The sequence below is a fragment of the Solea senegalensis genome, linkage group LG1, assembly GCF_019176455.1.
Source record: "Solea senegalensis isolate Sse05_10M linkage group LG1, IFAPA_SoseM_1, whole genome shotgun sequence".
In the NCBI taxonomy this organism is placed as follows: Eukaryota; Metazoa; Chordata; class Actinopteri; order Pleuronectiformes; family Soleidae; genus Solea; species Solea senegalensis.
The window spans coordinates 37,881,861-37,909,324 of record NC_058021.1 but is presented as its reverse complement, the minus strand read 5'-3'; the positions used below and the strand labels follow the sequence as shown (position 1 = coordinate 37,909,324).

Genomic DNA, 27,464 nt, shown 5'->3' with positions numbered 1-27,464 from the left:
GAATCTGGTGACGGTTTGTGTCAGGACTAAAAGGTTCAGGTGGACTTTTTTTTTTTTGCCATTTTTAAAACATCTGCTTGGATTTAACCACTGTCTATTTCACGATGGAAAATAAACTGTGTTCCTCTAATTAAAGGATCCTCCCTTAGTAGAGCAGATACTTGAAAGTCAGGTCCTACAGAGACTAGGCAAGACTCCCTCGTGGAATTCTTGAAAAGCATACGTGGAACAAGCTAGAGTGAGTCTGCAGATTATGGCGTCAAGTTGTTAGTGGTGCCAAACTAAAGTTATGACAATTTTTTGCTGACACCAAAAATACTTTAATTTTTAAAAGCATAGTGGGCCATTTTAAATGCCTAGTGAAACATGTGCAAAGAATTATGGGTACCATGAATTTCACCAAGACGAGTGGTCAAAGTGAAGCATATACCCAGAAATGCTGTAGCCCTGAGCTTTGCATGTGTTAAGCATTAGAGCGATTGGAAGTGTAAGTCATGTGACTCTGTGAAATCATCACAAAAAAGCAATAAAAGAACAAAATGATCCAAAATGGCTGTTTGACACCGTTCATATTTATGTGCAAAAGACGCTGAAATCACGCAGAGACGGACTCCAAGGCTGACTGACATGGATTGGGATAATTAGAATTCTCAATACAGAACATGGAGTCTATGCTGCTTTCAGCCTGGCTTGGTATTAGCACTTTATATTTCCAGGGTCATCGAGTGCATTGTTGGTTGGCATTATATAATAGATGCTTGTGCAAAAAAGGCTGATCATGATTATCAATGGATCACTGATTCTTGGGCTAATTGTGGCCAGTTAGAAAATGTTAGTATCTCACTCAAACCTTTGTTGTTATTTTTTAAAAGTATGTTTTCATATAAACCCTAACTTTAAAACTTGAGACAAATACCAGTTATGTCATCTCATTCCACGGTGATATCTTCCTGTTTTGTCTGAATGAGACTCAAAGAGGTTTACTGACAAAGAAAAGCATCAAAACCTTATATTTAATTGTTCTTTTATTTACTATATCTACTATTTAATTTTGGGTTAACTGACAGATTGCAGCAACCTGCTGCTGAAGACTGACTGCAGCTTTAACCTTGTTGAACTAAATGTACTTTATGGCTGGAAGATGATGACAACAGCTGCTCTGCTCGTAAAGGAGAATGTTTTCTGTCAAGCGCAGCCATGAATGCACACTATGGTGCTTTGTTTGCTACCTTAACTTCAAATTAAAATAGTTTGTAGTGGGTTGATTGGACTAATTAATTAAGTCACATTAAAAGAACTTTACTCCCTTGAGCACAGACTGAAGCCAAGTGTGGACAATTTGTATCTCAAAAGCTGCCAGTTGGGGAATTACGCAGGAATAAGAACAGCAGAGCATATATGGATCAATAGTCACGCACACACACATGTTTTTGTATCCTCAACCTATTTCTAACTGTGAACCTAAAACCAAGCCCTAACCGTAACCATAATCAGTTAATGCCTACCCCAACCTTCACCTAACTACAAATCTTAGCCCTTAAGTTAACCACTTCCTCAGAGATGATTTTTTTGGTTTATTGATCCTGACAAGGTCAGTTTTATGCACACACACACACACACATTTCAGTAAACATTGGATTTCAGTCTTCAGTTCTGCTGCGTGTGCTTTGGAATCTGCCCCCCCAGAAAAAACTGAGTAGCCTAAAAACGTCACTGTCTGTTTTCACTGCGCCTCATCTCCACTAAGCCTTACATTGACTGAGTGTTACAATACGAGACATATTACTGCTGACAACACACTGTCTCTTAAGGAAATGTCAGCGCGGAGCCTGTTGAGAGGCGGTACAGTGTGTGAGTGTGTGGTGGTGGGGCGGGTACGGGGGGCGGGGGGCTGGGGCGGATAAAAACACTTTATCTGTCTGAAACCTCTAATCAGGATCAGCTTGGGAAAAAGGTCAGATTTGTATATCACAATGTAAGAGGGCGCCCACGGCAGAGCACGCCTCGAGAATCTTTCACTGGAGCCCGACAGACTTTCTCGCTGCTCATTCTCGCTGCAACATTTTTGAACAATAAACAATGAATCATATTAAAAGTTGAAACAATATTACTATATCCATACTTGTACCATTTCATTACTAAAAGTACGCTAATAAAGCAATAAACCACATCAATGGTTCCTTTAGTTATTTTATCACAGGTCGTCTGATACATTCCCGTAGCATCAGTGTGCATTAAAACCAGCGGAAGCTCAGTTTTAATTGATCGATACGAGACAGCACGGAGTAGCTCTTTTCACTGCGGTGAGCTACATGGTGATTGGATAGACGTGGCAAAAATCATCATATTACAGCCCCTGACGTCCACGACGAGCCGCTTTGCAGTGTGTGTTGGTCGGTGGGTACAGTCTGCTCTAATTCGGGCAGACTCTTACATCATGTGGACCCTTGCAGACCTCTTGGCTGCTCTGAATGGACATGGAAAGCATAACCCGGCCCTTTGAAGGCACAATCAGCTTAGGTAAGCACGGGGATGATTCAAAGAGGAACAAGGAAGAAGAAGCACCTCACATCGAAGCTACAATAGAGTTTTAACCCTTTCAACAGTTCAAACTGAAAATTAAAGCACACTACTGGCTGCAAAAGTGTCAGTGTTATTCATTAGAGCTGACATGCATATTAAAAACAATATTTAAATGATGTCTCTAGATTATGCAACGCAACAGAAGGAGACAACTGTTGAGCTATCAGTTCTTCCCCGATGTGTCTGTCTGCAATGTCGTGTTTTATTTACCTGACTGCAAAGCATATACTGCACCATCCATCAGACTCATGTACCACACAACACTATATATGAGTCAAACACTGTTGACAGGAGTACACAGAGTCCTAATGTAAAGATCTAAACATGTTCCACACTGGAGCTTTAGGGGTTCCACCTTAAAGATAAAGTTCACTGATTTGCATTTAGCTTTAGAATAAGGGTAGTATTTTTGAAAGATTGTGCTTCCCCAACCTCTGTTTCCTTTAACTGGTTCGTCTAACTTTGCCAGTGGTTGGAGACGAAGCCAGCATCCAGTTTTTACACCTTAAATCATTCCAACATGCTACATTTTTCATTAGCTGGGCAGAAGAAGTACAACAGCATGTCTTTTCATGACCCTCTCACTGGTGCCAAGACAGGACAAAGAGCCACATGCTGCACAGCCATTTTAATAATCTGCTTCCTTTCCTCATTTAGATTTGATTGGCTATGAAATGCACCGGCCTGCCAGGGCTCAGGTTTCAGCATTCATCAGCACTTCCTGGTTGTAAATAGATGGCACAAATAGAGACATTAGTACATGAATGGGGGACGCATAAAGACAGACGCACACACACACACACACACACACACATACACTTAAGGGAAGTATAAATTATAAAGTTACTCCTAGAAAGGTGGTTCTTCTATGTTTAATGCCGTGTGCATCACATTTTAGAGCCTACACATGCAAGGTATGTGCAGCGGCACTGGACGTCATGTTCACATGACATGTCACAGTAGGAGAAGCACAGGTGTAAATAATGAAATTAATTAGTGGGGCCGGACAGAGCCTTCGTTAACGTTATCAGCGACACCTGGGCCTCTCGAGTTGGAGAGCGTGAATCTCTGCAATGGAGTCAATTAAACACATTTGTATGCGTTGAGAGGGCTTCTGTTCACCGCCTGGCACGAGGGCTGGACGTCGACGTATTGGGAGTAATTGCAATGCAACTATTCATCAACGTTAACTTTTTGATTCTACGACTACAAGTTGGTGAAATCTGGAACAAGAACGCACTTCCTCGGAGCGCGGACACGCTCGCACAACACAACACTCTCATCCGGGGCGTGAGTGTGTGTGCAACCTGTCCACATTTTTAAAGGCCAGTCTGAGTCTAACTGGAGGGGACAGTGAAATCTCATATGATGGCAAATTCATGTGCCAGAGTTCAGTGAATGCCAGCTTATTGCTATAGAAAAGGTCACTGGGCTAGAAGCAGACTGTAAAGTGTTTGTGTGTGTGTGTGTGAGTGTGAGTGTGTGAGGGAGAGGTGCTGTCTGCATTTGTCTGTGACCCTGAGACGAAGGCCGCAACCTGAGATAACCATGCTCATATGAGCACCACGCCCTCGAGCCGCTGCCTCTCTCTCCGTCTCTGTCTCCTCACAGGCTTTTGGTGTCTGTTACCTTCAGCACTCCAGGAAGCAGACACCGGGCTTTAAGATACACCCGCCTCTGTGAGCGTAAAATCAATTACCAGAGAGATGAAATTCTCCGATAACATGGCCTAATGATAATTGCCCTGAATCTGCAATGATCCGACTTACGATACAAACAACTATTGGCATTGTAGCTGCACACCGGCTGCCAGAGTAGCTGGAATATCAATGATAATTATTCCAATGCTGATCTGGAGCCATGTTACTGTCAGGGGTAAACATAAACCAATTAGCCTCCATGGTAAGCATCGGGGGTCGTATTTCAGTGGCGTTTGTGTGATTTGTGATTAGTTGAGTACAGAGAAAGAAAAGGTTACGAGGGATCCAGCCACTGCGTCTTTAATTGAAGCACTCCAATCAAATTGACTGGCGGAGACACGAGGCGAGCAGCACGAGACTAACTGCCGCTAATTTAATAAGCACTAATCAGACTGTTAAAAAGCTATAATGATTGTGACAAATCAGACCCAGCTGATGGACACGATTCAACCAGTTCCCGAAGCTAAAACCGGATTCAAGTTCAAGTTGTGGAGTACAGGTCACGTGACCTCTCACCCCCGCTTAACGGCATCCCACCTCCTCAACCCCAATTTACCCAACATTGGGTGATCATGGGAGTTTTCAAAAGTGCCTGAGAGATGTCGGGCTGAATAATGCGTCCTATGAATAAAACACATTAGCTACAAAACATGTTGAATAATTCACAGTTTGGAGCTTCCATATCACCCCACGCAGGAGATATTAGTTCTGCAGTCAGAGTTTGCTTTGCACCGAGTCCTCAGAGTCGCTGTCTCTCTTCCATGCTCACTCCCTCTCACTTCCCTCTTGATCATTCTCTCACTTCTCACTGTCTTTGTCATCTGTGTTTTGTTAATCCCTCTCCGCTCTCAGCTGACTTTCTGCTGATGCGACCGTCTATTTATACTCCTCAAGTTACTACATTCCTGGAACATCTCAGTGTTTATCTAAAGGGCTCTTGAAGCCGTTTGGAGAGGAGCGCATTTGTTCTGAGGGAATCTTTGATGACTTGGTAACACGCGACGACTCAAAATGGACTCATCACTGTTAGTGTTAATCTGAGGCGACCAGCTGTGCGTTTCAAAAGAAAGAGGGACCTGGAGAGCAGAACAGAGCAGTTTCTGATAATTAAATACTTGACCTAATATGCAGCTTTCGCTCTTTTTATTTTCAAGCTCCACCAGGAATTTGTGGCTTTGACGATTGCGATGTTATTCGCAGAATCAACAGCGGCACAGAAACGTTAACAGGGCAAACCACTCATCCAATCACTGCTTTTTATTGTGCTGTTTAAATTTTAAATCCCTCTCCTTTAACAAAGCCGCACCTCTGAGGCATGAGGAGTTTACTTCTGAGCAACAATATGGAGCCTTTTTTATGAACAAGTCAATTGTGGCAAATTTGATTTGTGATTCTTCAAGTCTTACACTAAATTAAACTGAGCTTTCATCAAACGCCCCATTAGAATTAAAAGGCTTTGGTCGAAAAACAGCATGAACAAATCATTGTTTGTATTGTTTCAGTTGTGGGTTAAGAAAACAACGGCGAAGTGTTGATGTCAGTGTGCTAACAAGCTCACAGTGTCAATATTTTTAGACGCGTTACTGCAGTTTCTAAGCAGTGTCACTTCTCAGATGCCCATTTTATACCATTTTGTCTTGATACTGGGACATTTTACCTCGATCCAAGGGAGCGGCTCTGAATATCCAAGAAGCTACGGGGATAACCTGGCTAAATATTGTACAAAAAATACATTTTGAGAATAAAAAAATAATCAGAGGTGAATGCTGAGACTGATCATTATACTATTATATGTAATTATAGTGGGCCACAGCGGTGAGAGGTGTATTTGCCCATAAATCGTGCTCCATTTCGGATCTCACACAACTGATGTATTTTTAGTCCACATGTGCGCAACATCATCCAGAGGTTGTTTGAATTTTTAAACCACTCACTCATCCAGCTGTGGTTAAAATGGACACACTACAACATCACTTCAAAATCACAGCGTTCGAAGCATGCGTGGGTTTTTTTGGGTTTTTTTCCTCCGTTTGCATCGTCTAAGTCACGTTTTTGTGGAAGTAATCGGCATCAACAAGCCCATCAGATTGGTGTTTGTCGTGCACACTGAGAAGCAGCAGCTCTCTAAACAGAGGACCGTGACGTCAATGGGCACAAACCTCTAGCTCTTGCTCTGCAGCCATGTGTCTAAGCCATACAGGCTATGAAAGTGTCTGTTGCAGCTTTGAGGTCAGAACAAGTCCAGTAGTTGCATGATATACACACAGAAAAAAACTAGTTGCAGTTAGGGATGACTAATTACCACTTTTATCACAATAAATCACCTCCTTGAATTTCTACCAATACTGATATCAGTCCAATGCAGTCTTTGCCTCTTAGCTGAAAAAACTTACATTTAACTTATACTTATATTTACTATCTAGCAAAAAACAGCCATTTGCAGCCTTCTCTCATGACATGGTCACATGATGGTGTTGGCAGACATCTCTTTTTACATCATGGTGCCTGTGCCTATTGATGCATTTATGTCTTTTATTTACATATTTACAGATCAGATTTTGGCCATTATCACACCAATAGCAATACTAATAAGGGTTTTTGTCTTTCTACTCCTTTGCTTGTACTTACCAGAGCGCAGTACGTCTCCGGCGGGTCCCCGCATGTGATGTTGGGGGGATCCAAAGTAACTTTCAGGTACTGGGTCATGTCTTGCGCCTCAGGCTGGCAGGCCATGTAGTCCCAGGTTAGGCCTTCGTCTGTGTAAATCTGGGACTTGCATACGTCGTAGTGGCCCCACGCTGCAGGGTAGTGCTGCATGGCCGCCTGGCAAACAGCGGTCCACAGCGCCTGCAGTGTCAATGCAAGATGGAATCGCATGACTGGTCCTCTTTCAGCTCCTTCTCGAGCAGGTATAACTCCTGAAGACGTGCGAGCAAGGGATCCTTTTTTTTTGTACTTTGTCTTACTGCAGCTCACTCAGCTGGAGTAAGGACGCATAGCAGAGTCCCTTCAGGGAGCGAGGGCTGGTTCAGAAGTGTGTGTTGTTCGTTTTCACTACGTCTCGCCCTGGAGCAGTGGATACAATGATGATGTTGAGGTTACCAACCCATTGAGAAGATAAGAGGAGAGGATTGAGGGATGGAGAGAGACAGTGGAGGAGAAGGTGGCAGAGGCGGGGGGGGGGCAAGGTGAAAAGGAGATAGCCCCCTGACACGCTGATAGGAAGATGAGTGACAGGTCGTCTCAGCTTGCCTGGCTGTCAGTCATGGTTTGCGTCCTGTGTGGCAACACGGCTGCAGAGAAACGAGAGAGAGAAGAAGGAGGGGGGTTGAATATTGACGATAAGGAAACACTAGCTGGCGTCGTGGTGTAGGTAAAAGGGTGTACGTGTGAATGAAAGCTTGTAAGAGGTGCCATGTTGGTATTTTTGTGCATCAGAAGACAAAAAAGAAAAAAATCAGTAAGTGACACCGTCAGGTTAAATTGGATCTTTCACATCAAACACTCCTCTCACTCTGCAGTGTCGGGCATTCAGTGTTGCAGCATCCTCACCCCTCCCTATACACCCGCTGTATAAGCAACACCGCAGGGGCTACAATGGTAAAGTGTGTACATTAAGATTAAGAAAAAAACAACAAAGAAATAGTCACGGTAATATTTACCCAACATGCTGTGATGTCTAAAACATTACACAGCAACTTTAGCGTGTTCCACTTCAATATTTCAGTTTCAGAAACAGCTTTTCATGTGTCTAACAAAAGAAGACAGTCAAGTGGAGGAAACATCCTCTTTACTCAAAGTATTCCAAAAATGAAAGTTGGCTGCATCAGCTCTATTGAATACCAATATGTTCCATGTTATCATAGAGCATTGACACCAAGATCCACAGGAAACAAAAACTCTGGAATTACATTTGCATCATTGCTGTTGTTATTTATAAAACATATTCATTTCTTCTTATAATGAATAGTTTTTACCTGGATGTCTTGAACCAAAGGCGATAAAGACTATATGTGAAAAATAAATGACTTTTTCAGACACTTAGAGGAAACAGACTGTAATATTCTTGTCATCGGGCTGATTGGACTTGATGGCTGTGATAACGCAGCGGGCAAAAATGAACAGAATAAGGTGGCAACTAACTTTATTCAGTCCCAGTTTGCAATTTATAAATATCCCGTGACTGTTTTCAAGTTTCATCTGTTAAATGGTAGATCTGTCCACAGCCGGAGCCACTGCACTATATCACATGCAGTGATTTACTTCCCAGGATACAAAGCATTCATTTATAACTGCCAACCATTGTGGGCCATGGCCTCACTTTTCCTTTTGTCTAAAGATTGTTTTGTTTATTTCTTTAAATATGTGGCTTGGTCATTTGAAATAATTTCATTCCTGTCAATTTGAAAAGTCTTCTTTTAATCTTTCTTAAATGTTCTATGACCTACACGTATGTTGTAATGATTAAAACACAACTTTGTCATCTGTATCTTCTAACCATACAATGTCAAGCATGTGAGTATTTATGTTTTTATCCTTTACTCTCCTGTGATTACTCATGTTCTGCAGGTATGTGATGTCATAAGATTTTAAAAATCAACCTGTGATTCAGCTCAGTATTGTAACACAGAAATTCAAACTCATACAAAATGACTGTAAATGTAAAGCCTTGAAAGGTTCTCTGTAATGTGATTTCATGATGACCTTTTGTTTTTGTAGCATAAAAACTGAATTTGTATAAGATTTAACGAATGAGTTTCCCCATGTTTCAAGGCAGCAGGTGATATATGGAACAATACTGGAGCAATGTAAAGCATGCAAGGTTCTTCTCCATGGTTTCTCCATTTAAAACGCCACATTGATTGGTGTTTAAAGTCGGGAATAGTGTTTTATTTACGGCTACGACACAGTGTGACAACATAGCAAAACACGGAACCCGGTCCAACACTGTCGTCTATAGCTGCCGTGTTGACTGAGGAGGAAGCTGAGAGTGATGTCTCTGAGGAAGGCGATGATGAGGAGGATATTTTCATACAGCACTTGATTAGATGGAAATTATTATGCTCCCCCCCAGTACATCATCAAAAATCTCACAGTGTGTTTAATGGCATAGCAACCTGTGAAATATTTTTTTAAAGAAATAATGGAAAAACAGTTGTATATGGACTCGTACGCAACATATAACACTACAATTTTTGAATTAATGCCATGGGGATTTTAATTTAAATATTCTTTTTTTTTTTTTCAGTTCGTTTCACGTGGTGTTTGATGTGTGATGCAATCATTAGCGTCGCCCATCACTGTAATTTCTCTGCGACCAGAAACACAGCTGGATGCAAGTTAGCTGAACCCGTGCATAGAGGATACTCACGCAGGTATGATGATTTTACACTGCAGGCGACTGATGGAGATTAACAGTCACAGACACATGGAACAGACGCTCGTGAGAACAGCGACAGAACAGTGGATATTCTTATAGCACATACATGCGCACATGATGAGTAGGGAACGGTATTTATTGGCTTGTCTGTCTGAGGCCTGATGACAAAAACAACTACCACTGAAAAATGACAGTGTGAGACGATATGTTGCCCTATTTCACACATTTATATACATGATTCAACTTATTCAACATATAAACTGAGAGTGTCATAAACTGGATGTTTGGATCTGTATCACATATTTGAACCTGTGTCGTTCAATGAATCTAAAAATCATTATTCGCAGAAATAACCAAGATCAGGGGTAAACTTCTTTAAGAATTCTCTGATCTTTGCCGCAGGTGCACTCATAGTAAATTGCCTTGGGCTTAATACACAACTCCTTATATGGGCATACTGGGGGTGTGTGTTTATAGGTCACAAATCCGGGCTTTAAAAAATGTGTTTTTTTTGTCCCGTCTGATGTGTTGTTGAGTCAAAGTTATGATTCATTTTATATGACATTTGTAGTAGTGATATAAAGTAGCAATAATTGTGCAGAAGTCACAAAATGGACCGTTTTTCTTTTCTTTTTGTTCATAAAGACAAGTGAACTTTATGCCATAACATATTTCCAAATTTCATAAATTCAATCCGATTTTAAACATTTTGAGTACTTTCTGTGCTCAGGTGTGTTTATATAGTATCGTTTTCATCAGATTGTCTATAGGATGTGCTGAAATAAAGGATATAAGACACTTTATATTGCCCATTCTTATATATACTGTACGTTTTAACATGGAAAAATTCAGCTAAAATGCTCTGAGTTGTAAGGGTTAAAAGTAAATGAAAATGGAAATGTGCGACAAATGCTGTCACAAATATCCAGAATTTAATACAATTCATGAAAGTTCACAAGAAAGAAAAAAATCCACCCTATCGTTCAAAACAAGTTTAATCCTCCAAAGCGATTGGAAAATGGGATTTAATTTTGCCGGAGATGATCGAGAACAACGCTGCAAAATCAGTACAAAAAGAGCAAGTGGTGCAAGTCAGAGGGCGGAGGATGGAGAAATGAAGAACCTCCGATGTAAAATGTAAGAATGTCAATGGGGGAGATGTCAGCAGGTGAAGAAGCAGCCAATTATCCAGAGGAACTCTTGGCTCTGAGCTTCCTGTTCCCATTAAGAGACATAATATTACCGTGTTAAGGAGGCGTGTAAAGGATGGCCAAAGAGTGACTCTGTGTGTGTGTATGTGTGTGTCTGTGTGTGTGTGTGTGTGCTTGACATGCAACCTCTGGATAAAGAGAGGCTTGAGTCACGGGTAATGAGACAACACGCTCTGGCGAGGCTTCCATAACAAGCAAAAGAGATCACAAAAGCAGGGGTCATTATCACTTCACCATCCTGGACACAGTGGCCCCTTCCTCTCATTACTCCCTGCTTATAACCCTCTGTTGCCCCGTGGAGTCGAGGTGAGGGAGAGAGAGGCAGATGGGAGAAGTGTGGGTGTGCATTTTAAGTGACAAAAAAGGTTGTTGGTTTTTTTTTTTTGCTTCCTCCAACCATCGATCAGGTTTGAGGACATCAGAGGAGGTGTGCTCACAGGAAGTCTGAAATTCTGCTATGTACAGGAATATACACTGCACTGTAGGCGCGTGGCTATAAACACTTACAGTAACAGTGGGAGGTCAAAGAAGGTGAGAACATGTTTCCATGATAAACTTAAGAAAAACAGATTCTACATCTTCATGCTCACAGTTTAGAAAACAACTGTCAAAGTCTATATTTGTCTAAACTGACAAGCACAACTTCAACAAAACAGGAAGTGTTAGATGTCAAAAAGGAAGTTGAAGAGTCAAACACTGACGCAGAAACGACTTAAGTTGGTTTTAAACCATAAATATTTGAAGCTGCACACGCATGGAGAGGATTGTTATGTAAAACCAGTAGAAACAAAAAAGATCAACGTACTTCAACGTAACACACAGACAAAAATACTTTATGATCCTTTGTTACCAGTTCCTTTAGGGCTGAACAACTCATTATTCATCATTTCCAGTCAAAACAACAATTTGAAACATTGCAATTGGCAAATTGCAAAGGCTGCATCTTAATGATTCTATTTTTGACGGTTCTATCTACACAAATTGAAAATTGTTATTTGTTATTGTCCTTGTAATGGAATACACAGAAGCTAGTGTTTTGTTGGTGATGTGAACACTTTTTAAATCTCTTACACGGTGAACGGAGAACTGAACTGAGATTCAAAATAATTATGCACTGACATCAATTCATAATTGCAGGATCAGACTGAAGAAAATGCAATTTTTACACATTTTCAACAAGTTGTTCAGCCTTCATATAGTTATAAAAATAAACTGTATTTGTATAGCAGCTTTCAAACAAGGATTGCAGCTCAAAGTGCTTCACAATAAAAAGGAAAATAACATTTTAAAAGCAAATAAAACGCAGGATGGCTGGAGCCAAGAGGTTAAATCCCTGTTTTAACTTTAAAATAAACTGAAAAATACAAATAAAACACAACACAGGGTGAAATAAAAAGGAACTAGTTGAAGGCTAGAGTAAAAGGATAAGTTTTGAGTATTATTTGTAAGGGCAGTGTGCTCCAAAGTTTACGGCCGTAAGTAACAAAGGCGACATCCCTGATAGTTGCTTTATTTGTCTGTTATTTAATTACATAATCTGCATATTGGACCATGATGTGAGTGTAGTCCTGCAGACGTATTCACGTGTCAAGCTCAGATTCAGGGTGAGCTTAGAGTGAAAGTCACTTTAAAAACTTAATAATACAAACTAATACAAAATAAAAGTGACTCTTTCAGGACTAGTACAAACTGTCATTATATTATTGTTATATTTATAACAGTTTGTACACTCACAGACGGCCTGACACGATGGAGGGACTGCACAAACCCGCTGAGGCTGCAACCTGCCGCCTCCATTTTATATTCAATCGCATGAATCTTTCACATGGCCTGTGAGGGTTTGTTTTCCTTAGTTAGGTCACACGCGCTCACACGCCTACAACCACTATACCACGACGAGTGCCACCAACCAAAACAGCCGCCCATTACACCCCCAACCTCTTGCGGTCCTCTGCATCGGCCCGAGCCTGAGAAACAGCCCCCAGTGTCCACTTTGATTTCATCCCCAGGGCCACTCAAGCGTGACTGAGTGTTTCTCCAAACCATGGGGAACGTTACATGTGTGTCCCCCCCCTGCATCAGCTCTTTACTGTTCCAGGAGTCACTTGTGAATCATGCATGTCTTCCAATGAACAAATAAACACGGCCTTCGTCTTACACGCTGCTCTTTCGCTTTTTTTTGCAGCGCCTCGTTCCGACTCCGACTCCAGCTGAAAATATCATCATTTAAAAGTGTTTTCCTTCCTCTGTCAGCAAACACTTCTTCTCGCACCTTTCCTCCTTTCAATTTTTGCTCATATTGATTGCTGTATTTTTTTGTTGACCAGTGGTTTGCTTAGGATCAGCACTTTCCTTCCTCACTGTCGGCTGGGCGGTGCCAACATTTCCCACCGCCCCCAGAAAATGAGCTTTTAGCCGTTCCTTAATCAAAAAGGCCCAGTTTTCCTCACCCGGGACACACTTTTCAGAACTATCAGGTCATAATCTCTCAGGAATTATATATAGTGGCCCACGGGGGGGGAGTTCTTTCACACCTGACTGCCTGAAATTCAAGAAATAAAAGTGTCCTAAAATTAAAAGGAAAAAAAAAGGTCCACTTTAGCTCTAAAGCATGTGCTCAGCTCAGAGTAAGGTGACATAATTACATGGTTACCACTGATATTTGGGCTATTTTTCTTTCTTTCATTTTTAATTTCACGCATCTTATGCACTTTCACGGGCAGGCTCTGACCCTGCCTCTGTCCTGTCTATACGTACTTTCATCTTTTCTGACTCTACCTGTTTCATATTCTCCACCAGTGCCTTACGAAGTGTAACAGGAGCGCAGGAGAGAGAAAGGCAGGGGGAAAAACGGGGGTTGAAGACAGTCACAAGCAGATGAAAGACGGATGAAGATAGAATCTGACCAGGCTTTACATAAAAAAGGATGAAATAAAATAAAAAATAAAAACTGCCCGCTCTCTGGGCTCCAGTCCCCTGATATCTCTGCCTGCCTTTCCAGAATCTCTAATCCTCTGTGTTAACAACCTGCTGATAGAGCCACTGTCCTCATGAATAAACATATGGAGATTGGAGCATGGTCATGCAAACATGACAGCCAGCCTTCCTGTCGAGCAGCGAGCATAACTATAATGCATCCCTGGGGCTTGCCTCCGAGTCAACCCATCACTTAGAGCTCTTTCCCACTCCTTAAAATGTCGCCGCCTTGAATGGGCAGGCTTATGATCTTTTAATAATGATGACAGGTAGTGAATGTGTGGAGTGCTGACAGCTGGTTAACTGACTGTGTTGGAGATGGGTGGGCAAATTCAGAGGGAATCAAAGCTGTGGCTCCACAGACAGACCCAACACAGGGCTTGTTTTCCACCTGTGATGTGATACATGCAATAGAAATTCAACCACGTTCCTCACCGGGAAACAATTTCATTACTTTAGATTGTCTGCTTCTCATGGTCGAGGGACTTTTCTATCCTGAAAGTTGAATAAAGAAAACCTCGGAATTGGTGCCACTTTCAAAAAGTCATGCTTGCCCTCTGTATGTCTGCTGCGGCTCCTCACATCCACTCGGGTCAGGCCTCTGAAGACAAGCGAGTCCCTGAGCGCCTGAGACGTGTTCAACCTGCCTCCACCAGCTGCCTCTGCCACAGTCGTCTATCATTCCCTCTGGCTTACTCCATCCACTCCACCCCCCCTTCGCCCTGTGCAGCTCAAGCTGCCACACGCGCACCGTGTAAGCACGATGCAGCCCTTTCTGACAGGGTGACGCTGCCCCAAGTCGAGCTGAACACCCTCGGGCGTGAGTTACTCCGGCTCCACACACACACACAGCGACACAGAGGACACCCAATGAGAGCGAGACAACATCTCCCCTCCCTCCTGCCTCTGCCTCTCCTCGACACCAAGCATGCTCTCTTTGTGACACAGGAACACCTTATGCATTATTAAAAACACTTTTCCTAAAAGGCTGCTAACACATTATTCTGCAAACACAGTGACATGTGTGGAGACTTAAAATGTCCACTTTAGCTCGGAGGAATGTGGTCGCCGCGCGGTCGCCTTCTCCGAGAGGAAATACTGTGAAAAGGTGGCAACAGTCACATGTTTAAAGCAACAGCTGCTTCAGTCACAAAAAAGAATGAGTCACTGTGGCTGTCATCTTTTTATATGAGGAGCACACATTTAAACAGTAAGAAAAACAGACGGAAACCACTGTTGATTGTGACTGTAAACTGTAATGTTTAGCGTCACGTGATCAGTAACTCATCTGTAGTTAGAGGAACAGCTCATGTTGTAATTTCCACACTTTAAATGCACACTACATTCATCCATTCATCATGTGCCTTCATCCTGAACCCGGGGTCAACCGTGATTAATGAGCACAACTCTGAAATAACTGATTAGTCACATTACGGAAAAACTGACCTGAACTGGAATACAGTGAATATACCTTATAAATAATATGAGTCAAAAGCATACAGAGTTTTGCATAAATAAGGGTATAATAATATCATAACTTATTGTGTTATAAAGCATAAAAAGGTAAGAATAAAATGAGATAATGTTCCACAACAACTGATTATCTGTAATTACTTGCTCATACAGTGTAATGGCGTATTAAAAGTAGGCCAATTGGCTGCAGCGTGACACAAATATGATTAAACGTGATAGATTAGAAACGATTAGGTAAATATTCCACGAGGGGGCGCCTGCAAAAAAATGACCTGAGGAAATTGTGTTAAGTTATGGACGCATTAATTGTGGCCTCGTGTGTACATTTAAATTTAAGTCTTTCTTTGTAGTTCACAGAGGTGTTTAAGTTGTTTATATTTATTACGTAAGACACACGACTTGTGATATAAAACAAGTACATTTCCCACCGCTGATAACGCGACACTTTTACGCATGGAGACGATTTTCTGCTTCAACGCACTCAAAGTAAACTCAGCAATGAAAAAGGTGAAACTCACGTCTCTCGAACGCTCGCTCGTGCGCAGACCCCGCTCCCTCTGCTCTCTGACGCCGTTCAACAAGTTCAGAGTGAACATGAACGAAGAGAGAGGCTCTCTGCTTTAAGACGCGCTCCTTAACGGCAATGTGATGAGTGCGCACGTCAGTCTCAGAGGAATCGCTGTGCGCACCATTTCTCTCACTCTCGTTTCGGCGACCGAGGGCGAGAAAACGATCAAGGATGAGGAAATCCCAGCTGCCACTTGAAAATAAGTGACTGATCACCGTCCCGGGGGCTTCAGTCAGCACCGCGCCGCGTGGAAACGGGAGGATTTCTGAGCTCTGGTGCCAAAGTGTCCATCATCCCCTCTCAAAGTGTCATTCCGTCACGGCGTCAATCTGAGGCAGAGTGATGTCCGCAGCAAAGAATATCTCCACTACTGCAAAACAAACTTTGACCTGCCGCCGTGCGTCTCTCCTCTCCTCTTTTTTTCCGCCCTGTCTTCCCAAATATCTCCTGCGCGCGCGGGGTCTCCTCCTCACTCAACTATCACCAGTCCTATGAATTGATCCCACGCCCAGCCAATCACACAGTTGGAAGAGGAATCACAGCAATTAGACTCAGCTGATGAGAATATCCGCTCGCATCAGCGCGTCTTCTGCTGGCCGTGCGTATCACGGCACGGCACGGCGCACCACCGACCGCCCAGACGAAGATGACGGGGGAAGAAAATCCGCTCCTAAGCTCTGTTAGATGAGACGCACACTCAGCTTGTCCCCCCACTACACTCACACACACACACCTTCCTACTATGGTATCTCCCCCCACCATTCCTCTCATCCAAGCCCGTCTCCAGCTCACCACACCCCCTCCCATTATACCCACACACATCCACGTCTACGCGCGCCATCCTCTTTTGGGACCAGTTAAAAACTCGGGGGAGATGAGAATCGCCTGGAGTTTGAACCGCTTCTGGTGGAGTTTACACGCGTGGCTTTAAATAATCTAGAAATGCTGGTGTGAGGAAGACAATATATATTTGACTCTTTGTGATTATTAGTGCACAATCAACCCAAAAAACTGTGAATAAAAGTGATTATTCAGTTGTTTTGTTTGTGTTTTTGTAAAGCTGGTGTAAGGCTGAAATGTCATTTCATTGAAAATAATAATAATTTAACGTGTTATCCTCTCAGGGAGAAGGTTTTAAAATGTCTTTTTTTTTCTCGACAATACAATGACATTCCCAAATAAAGGTGGGTGACAGACACGCGGGTGTTTATGAGAGGAATGGAGGCCACAGCAACACCTCACACCTTTGACTGATTCTCTCGAACGGTGAACGAGGGGATGGATGAGAGGAGGACGTGGAGAGGTAAGGTCATGGCGCATAGGTCAACCCCGCAGCAGGTTGTCGAGACTCTCTCTTTATGAAAGCTGAATGTGTGTGTGATGCAGCAGCATTTACAGGCCCACAGAAGTCACAACCTCCCCCGCGCATCACCCTGACCTGTGCTGATGAGATACTGACAGAGAGACAGGTGACATATAAAGCGCGTCAGTCTTTTTTTTTTTTTTTTAAAAAACCAAGCTGAGAAAACAAATGTTTAAAAATAAATGTGCTCTTTTTTTAACAAACGACAGAGAAAATAGTGAGTTAATATTATCTGAGAATTAATGTGACGCGCGTCCACGTGCCCTCCATTTGCTCCAGTGCCAGGTGAGTTGTGCGTAAAATAGAATAAAATGCATCTCTGTCACAGAAAGTGAACCCTTTTCTTCATTTACAGCGTGTGTAGAGACACGGGGAACGTGGCGTGGGCTGCTGAAATAAAGAATAAAATGACGCGCACCTAAATAATTAAAAGGTATCGTGCCTGCCTGTTCACAGAATAGTCCTCTTATACACGTTCTCTTATTACGACGCGCACACAGACACACACATTGACCACCCACTCGGCGCGCGTCGCAGCAAAGCTTCAAAAGTTTACGCGCCCCAGCAGCAGCCAGGGGACACGCTGCCCGAGCCTCTCACCTTTGTCTCCAGTGCTTCATACCGTCGAGCAGCGATGGTCATGTCGCCCGTAGCAGCCAAATAAATCCGCTTTAAAACGGGACATCTTATACAGAGCGAGAGTCTCGCCGGAAGAGCGACCCGCCTGCCTTCGCCGCTCCCTGGGAAAGAAGAAGCTCCTCGTTCGGCGTCAGACTCGGACAGGAGAAAATCCAAGCCAGGATGAACGTAACGTTTTCTTAATGAACTGATCAAATGAAAACACTGATAACAGTACTAATAATAACAATAAAGATCCAAAGTGTGTGGTTAATAAGCGGCTCTGAGGCGAGTCAGTGAGCAGACTGGCTGCTCGCAGACACACTGAGGCGCTGAGCTTCTGACAACTGACTTTCACCTCAACTTTACTCCTCAGCTGGAGCCTGTGAGCTGCAGCTGACAGTAACACACGAGCACATACACCTGCTCCAACAACACACACATACACGTATATATATAGATATATAGATATATATACATACATATATATATATATATATATGTATGTATATATATATATATATATATATATGTGTGTGTATATATGTATATATATATATATCTATATATGTATGTATGTATATATATATACACATATATATATATGTATATATATATATATAGAGAGAGAATGTATGTATATTATTTTCATTGTCACAACATCACTTGGATCCCACACACATCTAATGAACAACATCACTGGCAACCATTAGTGGGAGAAACTGTTCCACAGCTTTGTGATATAAAGTAAGATACTGTCGCGTCACATAACAGCAAAAGGAAGAAAAAAAAACAACGGATGGTACATCATTTCCAAATGAGATGGCGTGGTGTTACTGTAAGGGCTGCCACGCACCCGAACCATGACGTCATTACTGAAGAAAATGCCACATAAAGCTTACATAAAGAGTTTTTACAATTACTTAATTCTGGTCTTGGTTATATTCCATAACAGAATTAAAGTGATCAAAACTTACGTCTATGATAATTATTGCTTCTGCTGTACTCTACACTCATTGGCCATTTTCTAAGTTATTATGTGTGCCTAATAAAGTGACCAGTGAGGCATTCTGCTGCTTCAGGGTTGTAGAATTGTGTTTTCAAAGATGCTGTTCAACAAACCTTGGTTGTAAGGAGTATTTTCCTTTCTATCAGGGATGCTCTGCTTTTTACTGACCGAGTACTTTTACTAACTACTTAAATGTGATACTTGCTGACACTGAGTGTTTAATAACGCCGTTACAGCAAAAATTACTTTGAAAACAAACTTTGTGCGCCTCACTTTGACTATAAACAAAATACAACGCTGGATGCTATCGCTATTGGAAGAGTGAGGCCAAGTCTTTTTCTTAAAACTTAAAACATGTGGGTCTGACATCACAAGCTGAAAGACATGATATTTACATTAGATTTTTAATACTTTAATACTTAATTTAGCAGCAAATTGTTTGGTTCTTTAGATGTTTTATCAAATGACTTGTCTGTTCTGCTTTTGTTTCTAAACTCCTGACATTGTGACACATCCGCATATTGAGATATGTAAAGTAGTTTTGTGAAGACAAATGCGAGTACATGAGGACAGTATCGGAACCAATACCCGATATTAGTATCGGTAACGGTGCATCCCTACTTTTCTCTTTTGACCTCCGGCATCAACAAGGCATTTACCCACTAGATATTTTTCACAATTCCCTGTAAACCCGAGAGATTGTCGTGCATACAAATCACAGTCAATCAGCAGTTTCTGAAACACCGCGCCACTTCAGTCACTTCAATCACCTGTCTTCTCCATTCTGAAGGGCCGTTCTAGATAACCAGCTCCATTGTTCCAATCTGATTCATGACCCATCAGATTTGACAGTGTTCATATTCCTCGCTACAAATGCCTTGCAAATGTGACCGTCCTCTCCAAGACACACAAACACGCCTCGGCGCGCGTCATCGCGTGAGACCACTCGATATTGAAGTGGGCAATAAGAGAAGATGTGCCGTTATTGATCTCGCAGCAAGTTTGTGGGTGAGATTTAGCTCCAGAGGATCACACTCACCTCCACATGGATTCTGAAATAATGTCACGGGGGTCATAGATCTGAATCGTATCAATGGGGGGGATAAAAAGACAAGATAAAAGCCACTTCACTCTGGTAATGTAAATCAAACATTAACATTTGGATTAACAAGCAGCTGAACAAGTGTATCTAATGAAGTGGCCGGTGAGTGTGTATTCCAGCTGTTGATATTCCTTTTTTTAACAATCAATGCTAAGAGTGAAGCAGCCAGAGCCAGAAATCCATAAACAAAAGGCAAATTTAGTTCAATCATTATCAAGTCAGTGCAATCAGTCAAGAGCCACAGATGAAGAGTACGACAACACGGTGCTTTTTGCTTGACTGGAGGGAGCAGACACTGCTTTAAGTTTATTTTTGATGGGGATGTGAGGCCGAGGACACGGCTCTTCAAGCAGCTGCCTCTCCGCTTTCTCTCTTCTCTGAGCCCAAGGGCAACTTCCATGACATGATCTTTTTTTTTTTTAGAATCTAACAGCAGCAAAAAAAAAAAAAAAAAGAGAGAAAAAAGAAAAAGAGAGACGTGAACGCATGAAATCTGCCAAAGAGAACATTTGATTCCCACTTATTGACCCACTGCATTGACACCATATAATGTGTTCTCTCACAATACATTCGCTGAAGCTCATAGCTATACTGTCTTTTCTGCAAGGCATAAAAAAAAAGAAAAACACTAAGCTCAGGCAGAGTGCGAACAAATACGCGGCGACCGTAAATGGAGGGGAAAAAAAGAAGCAGGCACCAATAAAAGACTTGAAAGTGCTTCAGCACCGAGCGATGGCTTGTGTATAATAATGTATGTAAGAGGTCAGTGAGGAGAATGAAAGAAGGATGTGTCGCTTTTACACATACAGTAACACACACACACACACAAAGTACAGGCGACACCATGTGCCCTCAAATCCATCGCCGGGTTCAATACATGGCTCTTTACTTGGGAGACCAATAATCACGTGGCCTCATGTTCCGATATCTCTCCTCCACCCTTGTGTGCTGTTGTTTCCTTATTTTCCCTCTGTGTCATATCTTATGATGGTTTGGAGAAAATTGAATTCCGCACATCAATGTCTAGTGACGCCAGGCACAGAGGTATTGGATTTTTATGCCTGTTCAATAGAGGGTAATGTTGTGTTCATGTGGAGGTGAAGGCTTGTTATTCATGAAGACGTCTTTCAGGAACACCGTACAAACGCTATACGCACTTCCTCAATTTGGTCAATTTCTCCAGACACTGGAACATGTGAGGTTTGTGATATTGTCTCGCACATTCTGCAGATTTATCAGCTGCACTTTGAGGCTGTCAATCTGTTATTCGACCACTGGATTCATGTTCATGAGACCGGTCCGTTATACTAGAACAGAAGAGAGCCAGATTTGATAATGTGAAGATTTCTGGGGGGCAATGGTCACTTCAGACCTTTTTTTAACAGTAACATTTACATCCGAATGCACTGTTTTATAAAAATGGCTAGTTGTCATTTTGAAATGGAAATATAACCAAATCTTCCACATAGGAGTGACAAAAATTAAAACACAAATGCCTTTATTTCACAGCTAGAGTCTAGAAATAACATAATATGAGATGAGGGCATGTATCCGTCTGTCACAGGTGGATTTCTATTCCAGGATTCTGGTCTCAAAGTGCAACTCCTTACCAGCTGAGCTAACGAGGGTGACCTGTGACAAAGTCCCTCTTTGGCCATAAATAACACATTATAAAACCGATGCTCTCACCGAGATCTCGCCGTGATTGGCCCGCCGGCCGAATGTTGGACATGCCTGTACTAGAAGTATTAGATGACGGAATACTGAGGCCATGAAAGGATAAATGTGGGCCCAAAGTCAGTCATGACACCACCACGCCACCACCAGCAGTGGCCTGCTGACATAGGGCTCGTCTTGCCTTCTGTAGCCTCAGTAGAAATCTACATTAATCAGACCAGGCACTGTTTTTCAGTCTTCATCTGCCCAGTAATGGTGAGTCTGTGTCCACGGCAGCCTCAGATTCCTAGTCCTTTCTCCACAAATTGGCAAGGAGTGGTTTTCTGTGTTATTATAGCTTTTCTGTCAGTTCCAACCAGACTGGCCATTCTCCACCGACTACTGTCGTTAACACTTGGATGTTTGACACAAAAGCTCCTGACCTGTATCTACAGATTTTGACTTTACATAATTTGCTTATTATCTGCTGCTCGTAAAGTGCTCACTGTTCGGTTCATGTTTACAAAGGCAAATCTGAACTGCGCTATGAATTGTAAACACAAGTCATGTGATCAGAAATGTTGCTCAGCAATTGGTCAGACATGTAGGCTGATAAAAACACAAGCAGGTTCATGTCCATCTGCTCTGCTGCACTGGTGTGGGCGGGCACATGGCAGGTGGGTGGGCGCGGTGGAGTGGCTACAGCCTTGGTGATCTCATCCTCATTCAACAGTGAGGAGCTGAGAGAACCGAGGGGGAGAAGCACCGATAGTCAGAACAGTGTCAGAGGGAGTCATGTCGTTAAACAGTGTTCCTCCTCCTCCTCCGTAGCTAAGATATAGCATTCAGCTGTAAGCGAGGAAACACCACAAAACCACAGACTCGCCACTGTTCTCGGGCCACGAGCAGGACGCTCCTGACCTGCAGGTGTCCACATCCTCCTACCCAAGAGTTGGCGGCTTCGTGGCGCTTTGAGGGGACAATGCTATGCTAAATGTACGAGTTTACTTGCAGAGGGGGAAGACTGGGGACCTGCCAGACACAGAGGACGGAGTTCGTCCTACTCATTTTTGTCTATCATCGGCTCTATTCCCGGTTCTCCCTCCTCCTCGCTGGTGGATGTAAATGAGAGTGCTGAGGCTGTAGCTGTTCATACTCGCACTCTTTCAAGCGGGTCAGAGTTCAGTAGTTTGATCTGCATCATCCTGGACGAGCTCAAACTGACACAGACAAACCATATGAAGGGTCACTTGAATAGACATGTAGTGAAGTACAGCTGTAGTAAAGTGATGACAGTTAATGTAATATTTTTGCAGGTAGGCTTTTGAATCCTTATTTATGAGGCATTATAAGTGGTGCAGATCATATAGTTTGGGATTAATTGCTTAGTTTTAGTTTTTGGTCTGGGTTTTTTGTAACATGTGAGTTAAAAACCCCGCAAAAGTTGCGATTTTAAAAGTTTATTAGGACAAGTGAGCAACCATCCCTGAATCACATATAACAGCAAAGTAGACTGAAGGTTGGATGCAGTTAGTGTGCAGTTATGTTTGTGTGTTTTGTTTTTTTTACCTAACAACATAAAGAATAATAAGAATGGAACCCTCATGAGACGCATCACATCGCTTGTGAGCCAGGAGGAAAAACATGAGCAAAATAAATAAATAAATAAATAAAACCAATAAAAGACTAGAGGTTGGATTCACTTAGATAAACCAACTCAACCCAATTAACTACACAACTAATGATATGTTTAACTTGCACAGCCTTGTGTTCCACACTGTAAACAAAAACAAATTAAAAAGCATTTTATTATGAATGAATGAAATCTTAAATACAACCTTTCAAAATTGGCAGCGGAGACAAAATAACTACAATTGATATGAAGCCAAAAGGATTATGTATGAAATGAATTTACAAAGACGAAAACTAAGCACATTTTTTCAGTTTTAGTTTCCGTTATTTCGTTCATTTTCGTTATCACTATAATAACCGTGATGCAGATATAAGCAGATGTGTGTCCGCTGGATATTGCTATGTGGGCAGTTATTCTGTAGCACGTTTGTGGATTTAACCGACTCTGGTTCTTTTAATATTGGTTTCTCAGTGTCGATATTACATTGTGATACTGTGATACTGCAAAGTAAAGATCTCACGATGAAGAGTATTTTTGAATGTCAAAGCTTGAGGTCTTAAGACAGCATTTCATACATGATGTGAGTTATGATCAGCGATCAGCTGGTGTAATGTTTTTCATGTGCTAAAGATGCAGGTAAAACTATGTATTCATAATTATTATGTCCGCATCGCAGATAAAATTTGTTTTTGTAACATTTTCTTGTTTTTCTTTGAAAACTTTGACTTTGTGGGCATTTTATTTGCCCGTAAATCAAGATGATGGATTCACACTTCTTTCATCAAGTGTCCATCTACACAACCTTCTTGGAAAAACAGTGCAGATTTCACATTGCATCATGGGAGGCCTCTGCTGGACGGAATCAGGTCAGTCTCACCACCTTTGTGCATCTGCTGTATTTGGACTTTGTGTCCACGGTTATTACGCTTCTCTCAGGCATGGCACTAACCTCCACTCCAATCTGTCGCCTGCTTATCCAATCCTGCACAGTGTCTCCAACCCATAACACATCTCGCCCTAAATTGAAATATCATATTAAGTTATAAAACAATACCTGAGAAGAATTACATCGGAGCATAATCCAAAAAAGTGCATGATTGAAAAGGGATTACGTGAGGGGGGGGCAGCGGTTTGGTGGATTTATACCTCTGTCACAAGCTGAGCGCTGTCTGCCTCGGGCTGATTGTGAATTGGGGCCATCGCGGTCAGATTTGTGCGGCCCTGTGAGTGATTTGGAATTTACTTTCTTAACATGCTCCGCCCCGAGATCTGTCCGTGTTGTACAGTGAGCGTGTGTCTGTCCGTGAAGTCACACCTCGGCGCGTCCAGGCGGGACGTGTTTGTGATGGGCAGCGGCTCTCTCAGCTCAGCTCAGTTCAGCTCAGCTCGGCTCAGCTCGGGGGCGAGATAAATATTCAGCTCCTCATTTAAATAAGTGTTCTGTTTTATTGCCGTTGAGGAAAACGCGGCGGCGTGCAGATGGACAGAGCTATTTTAGGTGTTTTTCAGTAAGCACAGAGGTCAGTTCCCGGTGCCGGTGATAATGGTGACAAATGGTCCGTCCTGCTGAGCCCCAGAGAAATGAAGTCCACGTCTCTGGGGGGGTTGCTCCACAAATTAGCTTTTGTCAATACGCGTTCCTAATTTGTCCTCACAGGATATGCTGACAGAAATATCGGTTACCGTAACCAACTGTGGGAATTGAATCCTATTGGCTTATTCCTGGTGTCATTAGCACAGCAGGATGAATGAGCTTCCATGATTAGATCCCGCCTGCCACCGCGATCCAGCTCCAGCTCGCCAGAGACACGTTTACTGATTTTCTCTTTATGTTTTTATTGTTTATAAACTAAAGTTTAGCATTCACGCTGCTCAATCCAGGGAGACATTGAAGCTAATCCGGTCACCAAACGCAGCAACGGGAGATTCAAATATCCGTCCATGACTGTTTACAATGATCTCCAATCAAACGACATTATGGAGATTTACATTTTTAGTTTTTGAATGTTTAATTCATGACTTTCGTCACACACGGAACTACTTCATTTCCCTCAGGTGACGGGGAGGTGCTGGCTGATTTATACAGTGTGTCCTGCGTTTCACAATGTAAGGTGGTAAGTGGTTTACATATTTCCATTTCTTTGACATGATGAAGATGTTGTGTTTACCCTCACAATGGTGCTGTTGTTTTTATTATTTCTGTTCAGTTCAGATGAAACACAAATGTCTTAGACTGATGCTGAGAGCCGAGCGGCACAGGCCGCGGTCAATCAAGGACACGCTGTCAAATAAAAAGTGTCCTCTTCCGATGTCCGTGACGTTCCGTGTGGCCACAGCAGTCCATTATAACCGTCCACACAAAGTCTCTAAACTTCTCATCTGCACATTTGAGAGAAAACTTTTTGAATACACCAGCACTTTTCTCCTCAGTGTAGAGAAAGACTGACTGACTGAGTAAACAGATGGATGGATTTGTGTGTGTGTGTGTGTGTGTGTGTGTGTTCTCTTATTTCAAATGTTTTTTTTTGTAAAATCAAAGCGCTTAATTTGCTGAGTGAGGACAGAAAGCTTTATCATCATATCTGATGTCAAAAACTGGACCGGAGCGACTTTGGTGTGGATGAAACATAACTCCAGGAATTATACAAGAAAGATTTGAAAGACGGGATGAAGGAAATGCAGTGATTTAATTATATTTCCATTAAGATGAACACAAGTGCGGATGTTCCAATCCTGGGCTGTGCCATCTCTCTGCCATCCTCCTCTGAACAATGAGTCTTGAAACGGGTTAGATTAAGCACATTGACTATTGATTGGCTCCCAAATGGCTGTGCAATACAAGACAAATAATTCCATTTCGAGTTTCAACACTTGTTTCTAATGGTTTCCGAATCATTCCAAGCAGGAATGGATCACAATTAATTTGGCACTTAGCAGCCAGAAGTGGCCATGCATGCGAGAGTGTGATTCTGGGTTTAATTCCAGCTGCCTGTGCTGCATCTTGCATTTTTATTCTTGGGACACTGTCCCTTGTTCTGCCTGCAGGGCTTTTTCGTCGCAGACGAGAAGAGATTCAGCAACTGTGGCTACAAGTGCAGAATTTATTTGGAGTAAAAAGTGTAGAATGAAGTGGTGACAAAAAAATAAATAAATAAAATGCACTAGAAGGTACCAGAACATATATGATAACTAGGTTCAAATAGACACTGTTATATAAGCAACACACAGTTCTCTACTTCCTTAAAGGAGTTTAAATGCCAACTCCTCTACACGAACGGGTATTTTTTTTTTTACACTTCAGATAGTTTCAAGGGCTTTCATTTGAATTTTAAACAACTTCAAGATCATAACTAACACACAGCGCGTAGTGAGTTTGCTTTACTTCCCATATCTGAACTTACGTCCCATCTTATCCACCGCACAACGTTTTTCTGGTGACTCACAGTCTCCGAATGTGTACACTACTATTTTTAATCTTGCAGATTGAATAATGAACTTGGAGTGAACGCATTTTGTTCTGAAACAAAAAGTTTCTGTGATGTGATCTTCTAACATTTAAATCTCTGTCATTCTCGTTATTCATATTGTACTTCGAGTCTAAAGTTTTTATAAGTTATAAATATGGTAAAATAGTTGCAATGCACATCCTGGGGTTGTGTTTAGGTTGTTTTCGTCCACTAATGGGTAAGTTATGATTCATTTTATATTGTATTTTAGTAGTGATATAAGGTAGCGATCATTGTCACAAAATAGAGCGTTTGTCTTTTCTTTTGGTTCATAAAAACGAGCCAATTGAACTTCGAACTGTGACATATTTCCAACTTTCAAAATTTGATTTTAAACATTTAAAGTACTTTTTGCTCAGGTGCGTTTATATAGTTGGTGGAAATAATCAGATTGCCTAGGTTGTGGTGAAAAAACACTTTATATTGCACATTCCCTGTATATACTGCAAGTTTAAAAATAGTCCTAAGGATTAAAGGTCTGACTGACAATGGTCACGATTGATGAACATTATAGCTTGTGATTAAATTCATTAGTGGACTCACATTTGTACTGATCACAAATGTAAAAATAAAGCCATGTTTCCAGGGCTGATGGGGCTCAGCTCATGCTAAAAAAAAATCAACTGCAATGTAATTACACTGCAAAAAAAGGTGCTTTACGTGTTAACGCTGAACAACCGCTTATG

General features: G+C 42.0%; 1 protein-coding gene across 7 annotated transcripts in view; it reads right to left on the bottom strand.

Moving 5' to 3' along the window:
• ntng1a (netrin g1a) overlaps positions 1-27,464 on the bottom strand; it is a 182,301-nt gene that overhangs the window by 87,370 nt on the left and 67,467 nt on the right. For 5 of the 7 annotated variants that reach the window (XM_044022799.1, XM_044022825.1, XM_044022833.1 and 2 more), the window contains exon 4: positions 6,912-7,576. In XM_044022799.1, the coding sequence (XP_043878734.1) occupies positions 6,912-7,160 (249 nt within the window). In that variant the 5' untranslated portion in view covers positions 7,161-7,576. Of the gene's footprint in view, positions 1-6,911; positions 7,577-15,841; positions 16,659-17,854; positions 18,197-27,464 lie in introns of those variants that run through there. The other 2 variants (XM_044022817.1, XM_044022808.1) reach the window with 2 other exon arrangements.